This window comes from Bos indicus, chromosome 7 (genome assembly GCF_029378745.1).
Source record: "Bos indicus isolate NIAB-ARS_2022 breed Sahiwal x Tharparkar chromosome 7, NIAB-ARS_B.indTharparkar_mat_pri_1.0, whole genome shotgun sequence".
Classification (NCBI taxonomy): domain Eukaryota; kingdom Metazoa; phylum Chordata; class Mammalia; order Artiodactyla; family Bovidae; genus Bos; species Bos indicus.
This window is the reverse complement of record NC_091766.1, coordinates 5,930,593-5,945,867: the sequence shown is the minus strand read 5'-3', so window position 1 is coordinate 5,945,867 and position 15,275 is coordinate 5,930,593. Positions and strand designations below refer to the sequence as shown.

Genomic DNA, 15,275 nt, shown 5'->3' with positions numbered 1-15,275 from the left:
GGGGCTGTTTGCTCAGTAGACTCAGCCAAGCACATTTCCTGGGCGCCCAGGTCCAGGGGCCGTGGGACGCCTCCCAGGCCTCCTTCTGCAGATGTGACAGTCGCTTGTGTCCCCAGACAGACACAATCACATAGAAATCCTGGAACTTGGAGAGCACTTGGGTAAACAACTGGAGTTCCAGGCCTAGTTCCCGATCACTCTCGGGTGTTGCTCTCTGTACCCCCGAGCACGGCTATAACAAGAGGGCGAGTGGAAGCCAGTCTGTCTTTCAGCCCTGCCTTTAGGCTTCACGGTAGCCTAATATTTGCTTGAGTTGTCTTACCTGGCAGCCTCTCCTGGCACCACCAGTCACTCCTCTGTCTTGGTGTGTGACCTGGACTGGACACGAGATTTGGAAATCCTGTGTGGAGTGGTTCGTGGTCTCGGGGGGGCGGGACAGAGGCTCTGCCCCCACCTGGCACTGCAGGGGGCAGGGCAACATCAAGGTCATGGGAGGCAGTGGGCAGCCTCCAGGAAGTCCAGAGGCGGTGACATCCCAGCCACGGCCAAGGTGAACGCTCGGAATGTCCCTGTCGGAGCCCCACCAGGGAGGGGAATCCCTGAGACTAGAATGGTGCCAGGCACATGGCCACCAGTACATTGTTGTCAAGTGAATAAATGAAACCACGTGTATAAAAGCACCACGTACAGTTGGGAAGGGGCCAGGGGGATGGGTCCCCATAGCTAGATCAGGAAACAAAGCCAGCCCCACAACCAAGATGAATTCACTACAGCGATTGAAGACAGCCACAGGTATATCTGGGGGGCGATGGAGTTACCATTTTCAGGCCACCTCTACTTAGCTGGAAGGACCACCACCCTGCAAGGGTGAGGCTGGAGAACTTCTCTCCAGGGGAAATCCTCCCCCCAGCCTACCCCCTGACTTGAGACTCACCTATCAACACAGGAGATAGCAAGCATGCTTGCCTTGGTGATCTCATTCCATGGGGCTTTTCACTTTTGAAATCTGAAAGCTAAACATTGTTTGCCTAATGCAGTCCATCGAAGCTTGTCTGGTTTTCTTGTGGGATGTACAGAGGCCAGATGTGAGCTTGGGGCTGGGGCATCTGCCTGCCTGGTTGCCAGACAGCCAGGGGGTGCCTCACAGTAGAGGCCCTGGTTTCCAGCCCACAGCCACGCCACCCACCTGTTCTTGGACTTCAGAGAGGTCAGCTGACCTCTCTGCTCCTGCTTCCTCATCAGAAACGGGGAAGGCCAGGTCTGTCCCTTGGAGGAATTCAAGCAAAAGAAAGAGTCGCAAGCCTGGCGTGTGGCTGGCACATACCACAGGCGATATGGCACATATCTGGCGTGTGGCTGGCACATACCACAGGCACATACCACATACCTTAATGTTACATCGCCATTCTTACTAAAATATTGACCATGCATTCCAACAGAGAGAAGACCCACCCTCTTGAGATAGCAAATGCACTTTATAGAAATTTCTGGCTACGTAGGCTGCTCAACCTTGGATATCTTTGGTTTAAAAATCCTCATTCAGGCATTTCCCTGACAGTCCAGTGGTTAAGACTCCAGACTTCCAACTGCAGGTGTCATATGTTCAATCCCTGGTCGGAGAGCTGTTAATAAGATCCCACATGCTAGACAGCATGGCCAAAAATTTAGAAGAAGAAAAAAATTAATAAAACCTTTTGAATCTCGCAGAAGAAGAACCTCAAAGACAAGAGCAGTTAAAAGACAGCCAGACTTCCCCCGGCTGACAGCATCCCGGGCAGGGGTGGAGGTGGTACCTGGGGAGCAGAAGGTCCAAGAAGGCCAGGGTGCTCCTGCTGCATTCATTTAAACCTAGAAACCGTGACTGGAGGTGGGGTTGGATTAATGGATCCTCTCTTTATGGTTTTTTTCCTTTTATTTGGTAAACTTTTAGCATGGTTCTATATGTTTTTTTCAAAGCATATACTTTATATTAGAAACATATCTTTTATAGGACTTCCCTGGTGGTCCAGTGGTTAAGACTCCACGCCCCCAACACAGGGGGGCACGGGTTCAATCCCTGGTCAGGGAAGTAAGATCCCGCATGCAGCATGGCATGGCCAAAAGAAAAGACATAAAGGAGGAAAAAAAGGAAAAAGAAACACGTCTTTTATATTATAAAGGGAGGGGAAACAGCATTTCTGAGAAAGTAGAGTCCTCTCCCAAATAGTGCTTTGCCAGGGCTGTGGATCGTCTGGCGTGCCGGGAAGACAGCACGAGCTTGTGGCTGCCCTTGCCCCAGAGCCAGCTCACATCACATCACTGCTGGCACCCGGGTCCCACTTCCTCCCTCCCCTTTATCTCCAGCCCCACATGATCCACCGGGCACACCAACCACCCTGAGCTTGAAGGCCTTGCACACCCCTGGCCGGCCCCGGGAACAGCTACACAATAGCTCCCCTCGCTTCGGGTGCCAGGCCAGCATTTCCTCCTCCTCCTCCGACGGACGTATAATAGCACCAACCGGATATTTTTAGATCAGTTTTGAAAAGTCGCAGTGTGTTGAGACCACATACCAGACGCATGAGGTCACCGTGCTGGTAATCGCAGAACCAGAGAGCTGGTCCCAAAGACATCCCCTCTGGTCCCCAGGACGCTGGGCCTGGATGTTTCCTTAAAACTCACCAGAGACGTGTCGCACATTCATAAGGGACCACCGTGGCTCCTCTGGGTGGAAATGTGCATTGCTGGGGTGTCTCTGTGGCAGGCCTTGAACCCAGCCACCACGGCGACTCAGGACTTGCCCCTGGAGGGGTGTCACTCGGGGTCAGGCACCCCCCTCACCATCTGTTTGTAGTTAGGACAGGCAGCACTTTGCATGCTCACTCGTGGGAGCTCATTTTATCACAAAGCAGGCCTGTCCTCAGCTCAGACACCACCCTGCAGGGTCTGGAAGGAAAGGAGGAGACGGATCTGCCGTCTGCTTTTCCCAGAGCTGTGGCTCAAGAGCCTGTGGGGTTTACCCCAAAGGCTGAACATAAGGGAAACAGGAGATTAAAATCTGGATAGACAGTTTTCTTCACCAGGGGGCCCATGAGGGCCTACAGCACATATGGGGGCCTTGATTACAGGAGGGAGCCCCAGACAACCTGCTCCTACAAACACCTTTTACCTTCATCTGTGCTTCTCAACCCCCAGCAATTCAGCTCTCGCTGGGGACTTTTTTTTTCTTATTTATTTGACTGCATCACAGCAGAGGATGAGATGATTAGATAGCATCACCGACTAGATGGACTTGAATCTGAGCAAACTCCAGGAGATAGTGAAGGACAGGGAAGCCTGGTGTGCTGCAGTCCATGGGGTCGCAAAGAGTCAGACACGACTTAGCAACTGAACAACAAATCAGGTCTTAGTTGCATCATGTGGAATCTTTCACTGCGGCACACGGGCTCTATAGTTGTGTCACTTGGGCTTCAGTGGTGGTGGCACATAGGCTCCAGAGCCCTCAGGCTCCGTAGTTACAGGGTACAGGCTTAGTTGCTATGAGGCGTGTGGAATCTCAGATCCCCAACCAGGGATTAAACCCGCGCCCCTTGCAGTGCAAGGCAGATGCTTAACTCCTGGGCCAGCAGGCAAGTCCCTGTGGGGACTTCTGGGGTTGTCCCACATGCTGCCGGCCTCTGGCGGGTAGAGACCAGGAATGACCTCGATACCCTGCAGTGCGCAGGACAGCCCTGCCCCAGAGAGTGACCGCTCCCCGAGTGTCAGCAGCGCCGAGGCCGAGGACCCTGCACTGGGTTCCACAGACACCCGGGAGGGCAGAGCAGATGGGGGCCCGGGCCCCAGCAGCTGGCCTAGAGCTCAGTCACACACATCCAGACCCTGTGAAGAAGAGAAAGGGGCTCTGTGGCCGCTGTCTGACTCTGGAAAGCACCTCGTCGGGCTAGATTCCACCACCACACAGCCAGGTGAAGACCCCTCCCCTCAAAGTGCCCCCCTACCCTGCAAGTTAGTCTCTCAGTTGTGTCCGACTCTTGGGGACCCTATGGTCTGTAGGCCGCCAGGCTCCTCTGTCCATGGAATTTTCCAGGCAAGAAGACTGGAGTGGGTTGCCATTCCCTCCGTGAGGGGATCTTCCCGACCCAGGGATTGAACCCTGGTCTCCTGAATTGCAGGCAGATTCTTTACTGTCTGAGCCCTGAAGGTACCCCCTGTACAATTGGGCCTGGTTTCCTCCCTGAGACCTCTTCTCCCTCAATCACTCGTCCCCTGCTTGGCAGTCTGGTGGTTGGTTCAGATTCTACAGCAATGCCCAGTTCTGGGGTCTGGAGCCCCAGGGGCATCGGCAGGAAGTCACACATCCCGTGACCTCGTCAGCCGGGAGCATGACCAGTGCATGAGCCCAGCGGGGGCTGCTGCCCTGATCGCAGGCTCCACTGAATGGAGCCGTTTTCTGAGGAAGTGTCTGTGGCCTTCCAGCAGATGCTTTTCTGTGGGGCTTCTGCCTCCAGGCATCGAGTTGGAAGCTCATCAGTGATTGACCTGCATCCATCCTGCCTGCTAAATGAGCGCTTGGAGAAAATCCAAACTCCTCTCGGTGTCTCCCTGAGAGCCTGGTCACCTCTGTCCACCCTGCCCTTGTCCCCCACCTCACCAGACCTGCAGATACACACCCCACCCCACAGCAGACCTTGGCAGTGGCCTTCCCACCTCCTCCGAGCTGTGGCCTCCCTGCCGGGCTCAGCCTCCTCAAACGGGAACAGCGTGAGCCTGACACCTTTTTCGCTATTGCCAAGCTTCCCTTTCCTCGTGCGACACCCCCGCCCCATCCCCTCTCTGCCTCTCGTCCCTCCTCTGCCCAGCCTCACCACCCTTGCTGCTTTTAGCCTGTCACTCCCTGAAACAGGGACCACCACTCCCCAGGTACTTCTCCTGCCCCAGGCTCCCCCAAGACTCCACCGAGCCTCCCCTTATCTGGGTACCATGTGGGAAAGAGGTAACCCCAGGAACCTGAGTGGGGCACAGAGGGTGTTCTCTTGTTTTCATCTGGATGGTGGTCATGTGGTAGACCCCGGGGGGCACTGCCAAGCCGTGGGCTCTGAGTACTGCGCACACTTCCTCTGTGTCTTGGGAATGAAGCCCTGATTCACACCACGACGAGGATGGACCCCAGAAGCATCATGCTGAGTGAAAGAAGCCAGACACGAAAGGCTATCTAGTGTGTGCCCCCACTTAACGTGAAGTGTCCAGACCAGGCAAATAAATCCCGAGAGACAGGAAGCAGATTGGTGGTTACCAGGGCCTGGGGAGTAACTGCTGAGGAGGATGGGTCTCCTGTTGGGGTGATAGAAATGTTCTGGAACTAAACAGAGGTGATGGTTGGACAGCATTGTGAATGTAGTGCACGCCACCGAAGTGTTTACTTTTGAAACTTAGTTTTATGTTATGTCACTTTGACCCTAATTTTTTTTTTTAAATTGCTGTCAACCAGCTTGTCATGCCACGGTATTGCAAGACCCTCCAGGAGGGGACGTGTCCCCACATCTGCTTCCTCACAAGCAGGCTGGCAGCTGGCCTGGAGCTGGTATCAACCCAGCACCCAGCAAACTCCTTCTGGAAAATAAATATTCTGGATAGTAAATATTTTCTGGCTTTGCGGGCCAGATGGTCTCTGTCATAGCTCCCTGCTGTCACAGCACAAAGACAGTGGTAGGTGGTCGGTGAATGAACAGGCCTGGCTGTGTGCCAGGACGCTTCATTTCTGGATGCTGAAACTTGAATAGGATTTTTACATGGCAGGAAATATTACTTTTCTTGGGTTTTTTGGGTTGTTTTTTTTTAAACCATTTACAAATGTAAAAACCACTCTTGGCTCACAGGCAGTACAAAAACATACAGTGGACTGGATTTGACCACAAGCCAGAGTTTTCTACGTGAACAGTTACTACTGAAAAAAAAAATCCTATGATTGGTGTTTCCAATGTCCAGGACTTAGAACTTGAGCCCCTCCTTCACGTCAACACAGAGGTAAAGAGCAAGCCCATGAGAGGTGTGGGAAGCCCCTATGGCTCAGTGGTAAAGAATCTGCCTGCCAGTGTGGGAGCCGCAGGAGACATGGGTTCGATCCCTGTGTCGGGCAGATCTCTCAGAGGAGGAAATGACAACCCACTCCAGTGTTCTTGCCCAAAGAATCCCATGGACAGAGGAGCCTGGTGGGTACAGTCCATGGGGACTCAGAGTTGGGCGCAACTGAGCGTGCACACACATACTTGGGACGCGCTGGGGCTGCCTATCTGTGTGTTTTCTGGGTGTCACCTGGAGTCTGTGAGTGACTTCCAGTGAACCATGGTCTACAACACCCTGAGGGAGCCTCCAGGCTGAGGCCTGTAGGAATTTTATCCTCACAATCTGAAAACCTGCTTTTGTTTTCCTCGCAGGCTTTTGGAAATGCTAAAACAGCCCACAACAACAATTCCAGCCGATTTGGGAAATTCATCCAGGTCAACTACCTGGAGAGCGGCATCGTGCGAGGGTGAGTCAGCTGGTGCCCACGCTGTGCACTCCACCGTCAGTCTGGGGTCTTGGGCTTCCCTGCAGCGGGGACCCAGGACTGAGCCAGCAGGGAACTGAATGCTGAAGTCACGATCTTGCAGGCATTTGTGAATCATGCAGGGAAACAAGTATGATTTTCAGTCATTGATATGAAAGTCTGAGAGGTGGCAGGAAGTGTGGGTGGGGGAGGAGGGCAGCACCTTCATAACCAAACCTACCTGCCGCAGGGCATCGCCTAGGACATTGAGGCATCCACTAAGTTAAGTACAATGAGCTAGAGTTCCTAGCATGATGGGATTTGCCAAGAGCAGGCGAGGGCACACCAATTTCCCGATCTTGATGTTTCTAATTCCCTGGGTCTAGGAAGAGTTGATGTGGACTCTGGCATTTGCCAAATGTGCCCCTTTAGCTTTAGCTGGAAGGAGACATGATGCTAGGTAGCAAAGTAAGGCAGTTGTCCAGGGAAGTGCTGAAAGTAGGCAGGTGAGGGGGATGGAGGGAGGGAGGGATGGGACGTGGACTGATGGATGGATTCCAGGGTGGGTGGGTGGATAGAAGGATGGGTAGATTCATAGATGGGTGGATGATGGGTGGGTAGGTTCATGGATGAACAGATAGAAGGATGGAGGGGTGGTTTGATTCATGGATAGATAGATGGGATCATTGGTAGATGGGTGGATTCATAAGTGAGTATATAGACTGATGGGTGGTTTGGATGGCTGGGTGGATGAGGAGATAAATGAGTTCATAGTTGGTAGCTGGATTGTGAAGTTGACTGCCAGGCGGAAGTTAAAACAGATTTACATTTTGTGCCAGAATGTGAGTTCCTTAGGTGAAGGTACAGTTACTTCAACTAAATGTGCAACTTTGAAATTGTGTTCCCCAAAAAAACAAAAAAGAAATTGTGTTTATTTGTATCCTGTGCAATGTTATGCTAATAGAAAATACCTGGAAGCCTTATGCAATGAGTTGATGTTACAAGGAATTACCTATTTGGTCATACTGTGATTTCCGCAGTTAATACTGTAGGATTTTTTTCCTATTAAGATGTACGTTCTGAGTAGTTTCAAGTAGTTAAAAAAATATAATTGTGACTTAATACTGCATAGTGTTTTGGATTTTTGTTTAACACGCAAAGGTCTTATGAGCCATAAAACTATTTCACAGTGGGGGATAAAGAAAGACATTTGGGCACAATGTCCATTGCCTGGTGACTTAAAGGAACCCTTCCCGCTCCACATTGTGGTGTGAGAGTCCACAGTGGCGGTGGGATTTGCAAAGGCTCCAGGTGATGTTCTGAGCGGTAGAATAAGAATCCTTAAATGTTAGATGCGGGGAGATCCAAGCAACAGGCCCATGGAGGCCACAAGAAGGCTCATGTGTTTCGGGGAGGCAGAGGTCCTCCAGGAGAACTGATTTCAAAATACCTGGGTTCTTCTGTCCATCTAAATCTGACTGGGACTTCCCCATTGGTCCAGTGGTTTTAAGACTCCATGCTTCCACTGCAGGGGGACGGGTCCAATCCCCAGTCAGGGAACTAAGATCCTACATGCCTCACAGTATGGCCAAAAAAATAAGCCTAAACCTGACTGATGATCATCTCAGTTGATGGTGCATGTTCAAGACAAGGACAGAAATGTTTTCTTCCCAGATCCTTCAACCTCTGGCTTCTTTCCTTTTTCCCCTCTGCCCAGGCTCTTAAGTGATGTTGGGAGAGAGACCCTCGATAAAGGCAACATCTCCTCTTGCCCTTCATTCAGCCCTTCAGGGACACTCAAGACTGGGCAGTTCTCCCCATGGCCCCCGCCTTCCATGGGCCATCCAGTAGTCCCTTCCCAACTGCTACTGGGCCCAGCTTGGTCTCTGCGTGGGCAGAACCACTCTCCTTCCCCCACTTGCCCCGCAGGTCTCAGCCCTTTCTCCAGAAAGACCTTCACTCTTTATTTTATTCTATTCTATCCTACTCTTCTGTGCTTCCAGGCTTCTGGGATGTTAATTCCCCAACCAGGGGTTGAACCTGGGCCACAGCAGTGAAATCACAGAGTCCTAACCAGTGGACTGCCAGGGAATTCCCCCTCCCTCCTTATTTTAAATCTGGTTTTCTCCCATGTATTGTATCTGCACATTGCAGAGCCTCTGACTATCAGGGGAAGCCCATGGTATCTTACTAAGTACAAGATGCATAAACAAATTGTTTTTCGTTCCAGCAGCTCCCTTGGGAGCAGAGACACCAAGAGGCTGCCTCACATCTTCCTGGGTCCCGGACTGGCTCTGCAGGCCAGAAGCCAGGGCCTTTGCTGCCAGTGGGAGCCTCGATGCCCCTGTTCTACCCCAAGATCAGTCCTTCCTGTGCTCTCCATTTCATGTCCCATGGCTGCTGAAACAGAGTATCACAGACCAGTCAGCACACAACAATAGGAGCACAAAACAATTATTCTCTCGTGCTTCTGGAGGCCAGAAGTCCAAGATCAAGGTGTGGGAAGGGCCATGCTCCCTCCAGAGGCTCTAGGCGAGGATCCCTCCTGGCCTCTTCCAGCTTCTGGGGGCCCCAGTGCCCTTGGCTTGTAGCCCCATCACCCCAGTCTTTGCTTCAGTCTCCATGTGGTCTTCTCCCCTGAATTTCTCTATGATCTCCTCTTCTGTCTTCTGGGATACTTGTCCTTGGGTTTAGGGCTCATCTGGACCATGGAGGAGGATCTCATCTCTAGAAAAAAAAGATGAGAGTGTTAGTCGCTCAGTTGTGTCCAACTCTTGCGACCCTGTGGACTGTAGCGTGCCTGGCTCTTCTGTCCCTGGGATTTCCCAGGCAAGAATACTGCAGTGGGTTGCCATTTCCTTCTCCAGAAGATCTTTCCCACCCAAGGATCAAACCTGGGTCTCCCGCACTGCAGGCAGATTCTTTACCAGCTGAGCCCCCGAGGAAACCCCATCTCCAGGTCCTTCACTTAATTCCATCTGCAAAAGTGTTTTTTCAGAATCACAGCCACACGCTCCAGGTGGACGTGTCTTCTGGGGGCCACCGTTTGGCCCAGCACATCAGCAGGACTGGCCCTCAGCTAAGCAGCCAGCCTGCCCTGCCCACCTCGGCTCTTGTCAGGCTCAGGGCAGCTGTGGTCCTGGGTCACTGGATCTCATAGATCAGCTGCAGAGTCCTGTCGATGGCCTCGGATTCAGGAAAGGAGGTCCTGCCTCAGCCCTTGATGGTGGCCTGCCCACGCTGGGTGGAAGGAGGTGCACTTCCTGTCCAGGGAGTGGCTGCCACCAGCTTGCAGGGAGCAGGCCCAGACCTGGTTCTGCTTTTGGGCAGGTGACACTTTTCGATGCCGCTTTCCAACAAGGCCAAGGGTCAAGGGCAGTCCACACCTCCCCCCAGTTCCCCAATTTGCAAGGCCTCGTGTTCCTGTGGGATCACGGGCTCAGTATGGAGGGGATCCCTGGCTGTGTACAAGATCACCCATGTAGGGGCCCAGCTTCACGAGTAATCACCAAAGGCTGTGGCCCGTTAGATGACACTCGGTGCCCCTGAGGGGACACTGTCCTTGCCCATGTGTCGAGACAGCACAGAGAATTGGCCACAGATAGAGATGGAAACGTGAGTCTAGGACCAGAGGCAGCCTCCCTGCCCAGGAAAACAAAACTGCTGAGAACTACAAGTTACTGCTCAGAGGAGGGAATGGAAGAAAATAGGAGTTTGAAAGCAGAGAGGACGCGCGCATGCTGAGCCTTTGGAAACCCATGTGTGCAGGGTGTGTGCGCATGCATCCATCCATTCAGTGTGTGTGTGCGCTTGCACAAGGCTGCAGCCAGAAGACTGCCGTCCTGGAGGCAGTCTGGAAGCATTCAGCAGGCCTGGGACCAGGGCCCTAATCCCCAGCTCCCTCTTCTGTATTACAGGATGAACTCAGATGAGGGTGACCTGCAGAGCTGTACAGCTCACATACTTGATGATAGCAGATCCCATGAGAGTCAGGTCCCCACCAGGCCACCCCCCTCCTCTGGGGTCCTGGACAACACGTTAAGACCTCCTCCATCAGTGGGAGCCACAGTGCCCCTCCCGGAGGGCATTTAAATCCAGTGTATTTAATCTCAGCAAAACAGTGCCTAGAACCTCGCAGTAGAGCTCCAAGAAATGTCTTACGTCTCTACTAACATTGCGGGTGTGGCTGTGTGAGTACCCCTTTCCTGCCCCAGGACCAACACAGCCTCAGGGCCCCGGGCCCCGCACATGTCCGTCAAGTGATAAACAGATAAACAAAATGTGTGTCTAGACATGTAGACACGGAGAAGGCAATGGCACCCCACTCCAGTACTCTTGCCTGGAAAATCCCATGGACGGAGGAGCCTGGTGGGCTGCAGTCCATGGGGTCGCTAAGAGTCAGACACAACTGAGCGACTTCACTTTCACTTTTCACTTTCATGCATTGGAGAAGGAAATGGTAACCCACTCCGGTGTTCTTGCCTGGAGAATCCCAGGGCCAGCGGAGCCTGGTGGGCTGCCGTCTATGGGGTCACACAGAGTTGGACACGACTGACGCGACTTAGCAGCAGCAGACATGTAGGCTGTTGTGCCAATTTGCTCAGTCGTGTCTGAGTCTTTGCCACCCCATGGATAATCTACCAGCCTCCTCTGTCCATGGGATTCTTCAGGCAAGAATACTGGAGTGGGGTGCCATTTCCTCCTCCAGGGGATCTTCCTCACCCAGGGATTGAACCCACGCCTCCTGCATTGGCAGGCAGATTCTTTAGTACTGAGCTACCTGGGAAGCCCTTACTTAGCCATAAAGAAGAATGAAGTTCTGATACATGCTCCCAAGTGGCAGAATCTCAGAACCACTGAGTTGAGTGAAAGAAGGCAGATTCAGTATCCAACTGACCCTTGAACAATGCAGGGGTTAGTCAGAAATCTGCAGATAGCTTCAAGTCGGCCCTGTATATCCGAGGTTCCCCCAGTTCCCCAGCTCCTTAATAGCTGTGGTTCCACATTGTGGATTCAACCAACTGCAGATGATATAGGACTACGGCATTTGCTATTGAAAAAAATATCCACCTATAAGTGGACCCACAGTTCAAACTTGTGTTATTCAAGAGTTAACTATACATACTAAATGAGTGTTTTGGTTTTTTGGGTTTTTTTTTTTTTAATTCTAGAAAATCCAAAGTAATCTTTAGAGGGGCTGGTCCATGGCTGCTCGGGGGTGGATGGCAGGGAGGAATGACAGAGGCCCCAAGGAGTCTTCTCGGGATTATGGATGTGTTCGTTGTCTTGGTCATGGTGGTGGGCTCTCAGGGATTCACATGTGTCACAGCTCATGCACTCACACACGTTATATCTGTTGTGCATCAGCTATACCTTCTAAAGCTGGTTTTGAAAATTATGTACAGATTATGGAAGGACCCAGTGAAAAACTCATCTAGGTGCATGCTTTTGAGTATGTATAGTTGATCATATACAATCATCAGTAAAGCTGTTTTAAGAAGAATAGAAAAGTGAATCCATTATCTTGTATATCAATTTTCAATTGGAGAAACACTTCATGGCTGGGGAGATGGTGGAAGCAGGGTTCAACCTTCCAGTGTTATTCGTGAGTACATGGGTCTAATCATTTCAATTCCTGCCACCCCCGGGGCCATCCCGAGTGATGCCAGGTTGGGCTTCCACACAACTGTCAGCCCACATCCGGTGTGTAGGGCAGAAGTGGCCAGCCCAGGTCCCTTATTTTTATAGATTCTAGCAGTAGGGTGAGGTGCATTTACGACAACAGTGTTTACCTTAAGAATGAAATAGTATTTACGACATTTAGGTTGCTTGTTTACGACACTCAGAGCTATCACCCTTTTGTCCCTGTGCTTACCTTGGGTCCAAGGTTGTTAATCTGCAGCTGGCTTTACCACAGTCATGAATCATTCTTGTTCTTCAGGGAAACGGCATTAGCGTGTAACACTTGGTTCTTTTTCTGCTTGATGACAGAGCGGTTGTCGAAAAGTACCTGCTTGAAAAGTCTCGCCTGGTCTCTCAGGAGAAGGATGAGAGGTAGGGGGGTATTTCCTTGATGATCCCGGATGTCTGCCTTCTTCCCTATGAAGGAGAAAAGCAGATGTCCTGAGGCGGGGAGTATCTACAGGAGGCCCTGATGGATCTCCTATGAGCATGAGCTTTGCCACTTTCTCCTGCTTATTTTTGTGCCTCCCTGGGGCTTCTCCCTGGAGTGGGTGCTTGGGTGTCTGCTGAAATGTGGTCAGATTAGCATCATCTCTGGTCCACCAATGAGTGAGAGGTGCCCACCCTCTGAGGAATCTACTCACTGGAGAAGCTCGTGGTTTGATTTTTGGAGTTTGTTTTTTTTTTTTTAAAAAAGATCATAAGAATCGACTTATTGTCTCCAATTTGTACATAATCGAGGTGCTTTTTCCTCCCTGGCCTGGTCTCCAAAGCAATATTAGTAGTGGTTTGACGAGTAGCTATCGCTCAGCCTCCAAAAACAACTTTTTTCTCCTAATTTTGACCTACAGGAACTACCACGTGTTTTATTATTTGTTACTTGGCGTCAGCGAGGAAGAGCGTCGGGAATTTCAGCTCAAGCAGCCTGAAGATTATTTCTACCTCAACCAGGTAAATAGCCTCAAGCCCCAACCACAAACGCGGCCTCTGTTCCCCACGGGCTGTTTACGCTCTGCCAGGGGGTCAGAGGCCGTCCGCCTTGGCCCTCTCCAGCCCCCAAACCAGCTCCAAGGAGGCCCAGAGCGGGGCGGCATAAAGGAGCCCATTCATTCCCTGCCTCCCCAGCCCTGCCCCATCGCTTCCAGCCAAAATCATCCTCACACACCACCCTCCCCAGCCCAGAAGTACCCAGAGCACTGCCGACTTTGTTTTTCAGCATAACTTGAAGATCGAAGATGGAGAGGACCTGAAGCATGACTTCGAAAGACTCAAGCAGGCCATGGAGATGGTGGGCTTCCTTCCTGCCACCAAGAAGCAGTAAGTGGGTGGGCCCAGCCAGGCACCTCCCCCTAACTGAAGTTACCGGTCACTCAGAGATCTGACCTACCCCCGGTGGGAACCTCGCTAAGGAGAGTAGCCCGAGTGACAGAGGACTGTCACCATTAGGCACTGGGAGATGCCAGTTAAAACCGCAGGGCGGGGCTCCCCTGGTGGTCAGGGGCTAAGACTCTGCACGCTCCCATGGCAGGGGGCCCCAGTTCGGTCCCTGGTTGGGGAACTAGATCCCACATGCTGCTCCTAAGACCAAGTGCAGCCAAGTAAATAAATAAATATTTAAAAAAACAAAAACAGGGCTTTTCAAAGGTCATTCATCATTTAAAAATCCTTTTCTTTTTTTTCGACCGCACCCTCGCAGCTTGTAAGATCTTAGTTCCCGGACCAGAAATCGAACCTGGGCCCTCAGCAGTCAAAGCGTGGAGTTTTAACCACTGAACCACCAGGGAATTCCTCCATCATTTAAAAATCTTAATTTCTTCATTAGTAGACTAATTAACAGATTTTGTTAATTAGCAGAAAAGCTACACTATCTCAATAGAGGCAGAAAAAAAAATCTAATAAAAGAAAATTTACTCAGGTATATTTACCCAAAACAAAAAAAACCACAAGGCTTTTGTCCAACAATGTGGGTATACTTCAGATTATGGAGCCATATGCTTAAAAACAGCCAAGAAAGTGAATTTTATATGATGTGTTTTTGACCACAATTAAAAATTATTTTAATTCTTCAAAACCACTCAGAGCATTCTCCACGCCTTCCCGGGTGACCGGGACACCCAGAGGGGATGCCTCTGCCCAGCATGCTGCCAGGAGGACACCACGGGGCCAAGCCCTGTGGACAACCATTGGGCAGCTTCTACTGCCGATGCGTGTACACAACCAAACATATACACATGCTTGGCCAGAGGCACGCACAGGAATGCACACAGCAGCCTCGTCTATAACAGCCCCCAACCCCAGGAAACCCTCCCAAATGCCCACCAACCAGAGATAAATAAATCAATGCGTTACAGTATATCCCTGCAGGAGTTGGCACACTTTCTGGAGACAGCAAATGTTTTTCAGCTTCATGGGCCACTCAATCTCTGTGGCATGTTCTTTACATTCTGTTTTCTTAATGACCCTTTAAAAGCTTAAGAACCATCCTCAGCTCAGGGGCTATGCAGAAGAAGGTCCCAGTTGGCCAGGCACCAACCCTGCACAGCAGTGGTTCTTACTGGGGTTCTGATTGTGCTCCCAGGGGACACTTGGCCTTGCCTGATGACTCTTTTGAGTGTCATACTGCAGGTGTGGTCGGAGGGGCCAGGTGGGTAGAAGCCAGGTACCAGCAGTGCCAGGGCTGAGAAGTGGCAGCATTAAGAATAAAGAATGTGGGAGCTTCCCTCGGTGGTCCAGTGGTTAGGACTCCACTGCAAGGGATCCAGTTTCTGTCCCTGATCAGGGAACTGACATCCCACATGCCATGCAGCTTGGGCAGAGCAAAAGAAAAATATATTAGTAAATCTTTTCAAAAAAAAAAGAATGAACAATGCTCCATGCAGTAACACACATGACTCCCCCACCTTACACCTTTTCTATGACAGGCCCGATGTAAGTACAAGTGATTTCACCAAAGTCACGTTCACGGATGGTGTTAGATGTCAGGACAGCGGTTTCTCTTTGGAAGCTACGGAGGGTCCAGGGCCTGAAATGTTGTTCTGTTTTTTTGGTCTGAGTGCCAGTCACAAGCATCTCTGCATTTGGTGATACT

The 15,275-nt window shown here is 51.3% G+C and overlaps 1 protein-coding gene and 1 long non-coding RNA gene across 14 annotated transcripts in view; one reads left to right on the top strand and one right to left on the bottom strand.

Annotated features, from left to right (window-relative positions):
- Window positions 1–15,275, top strand: part of MYO9B (myosin IXB) — a 107,823-nt gene that overhangs the window by 47,068 nt on the left and 45,480 nt on the right. For all 13 annotated transcript variants that reach the window (XM_070792578.1, XM_019963912.2, XM_070792577.1 and 10 more), the window contains exons 3-6: window positions 6,414–6,508; window positions 12,497–12,559; window positions 13,039–13,138; window positions 13,404–13,504. In XM_070792578.1, the coding sequence (XP_070648679.1) occupies window positions 6,414–6,508; window positions 12,497–12,559; window positions 13,039–13,138; window positions 13,404–13,504 (359 nt within the window). The remainder of the gene's footprint in view (window positions 1–6,413; window positions 6,509–12,496; window positions 12,560–13,038; window positions 13,139–13,403; window positions 13,505–15,275) is intronic.
- LOC139184045 (uncharacterized) lies at window positions 7,257–13,504 on the bottom strand. Its single transcript, XR_011567471.1, has 3 exons — window positions 13,376–13,504; window positions 12,381–12,604; window positions 7,257–9,232 (listed from the first exon to the last, which is right to left on the bottom strand). It is a non-coding gene; the product is annotated as an uncharacterized lncRNA (long non-coding RNA).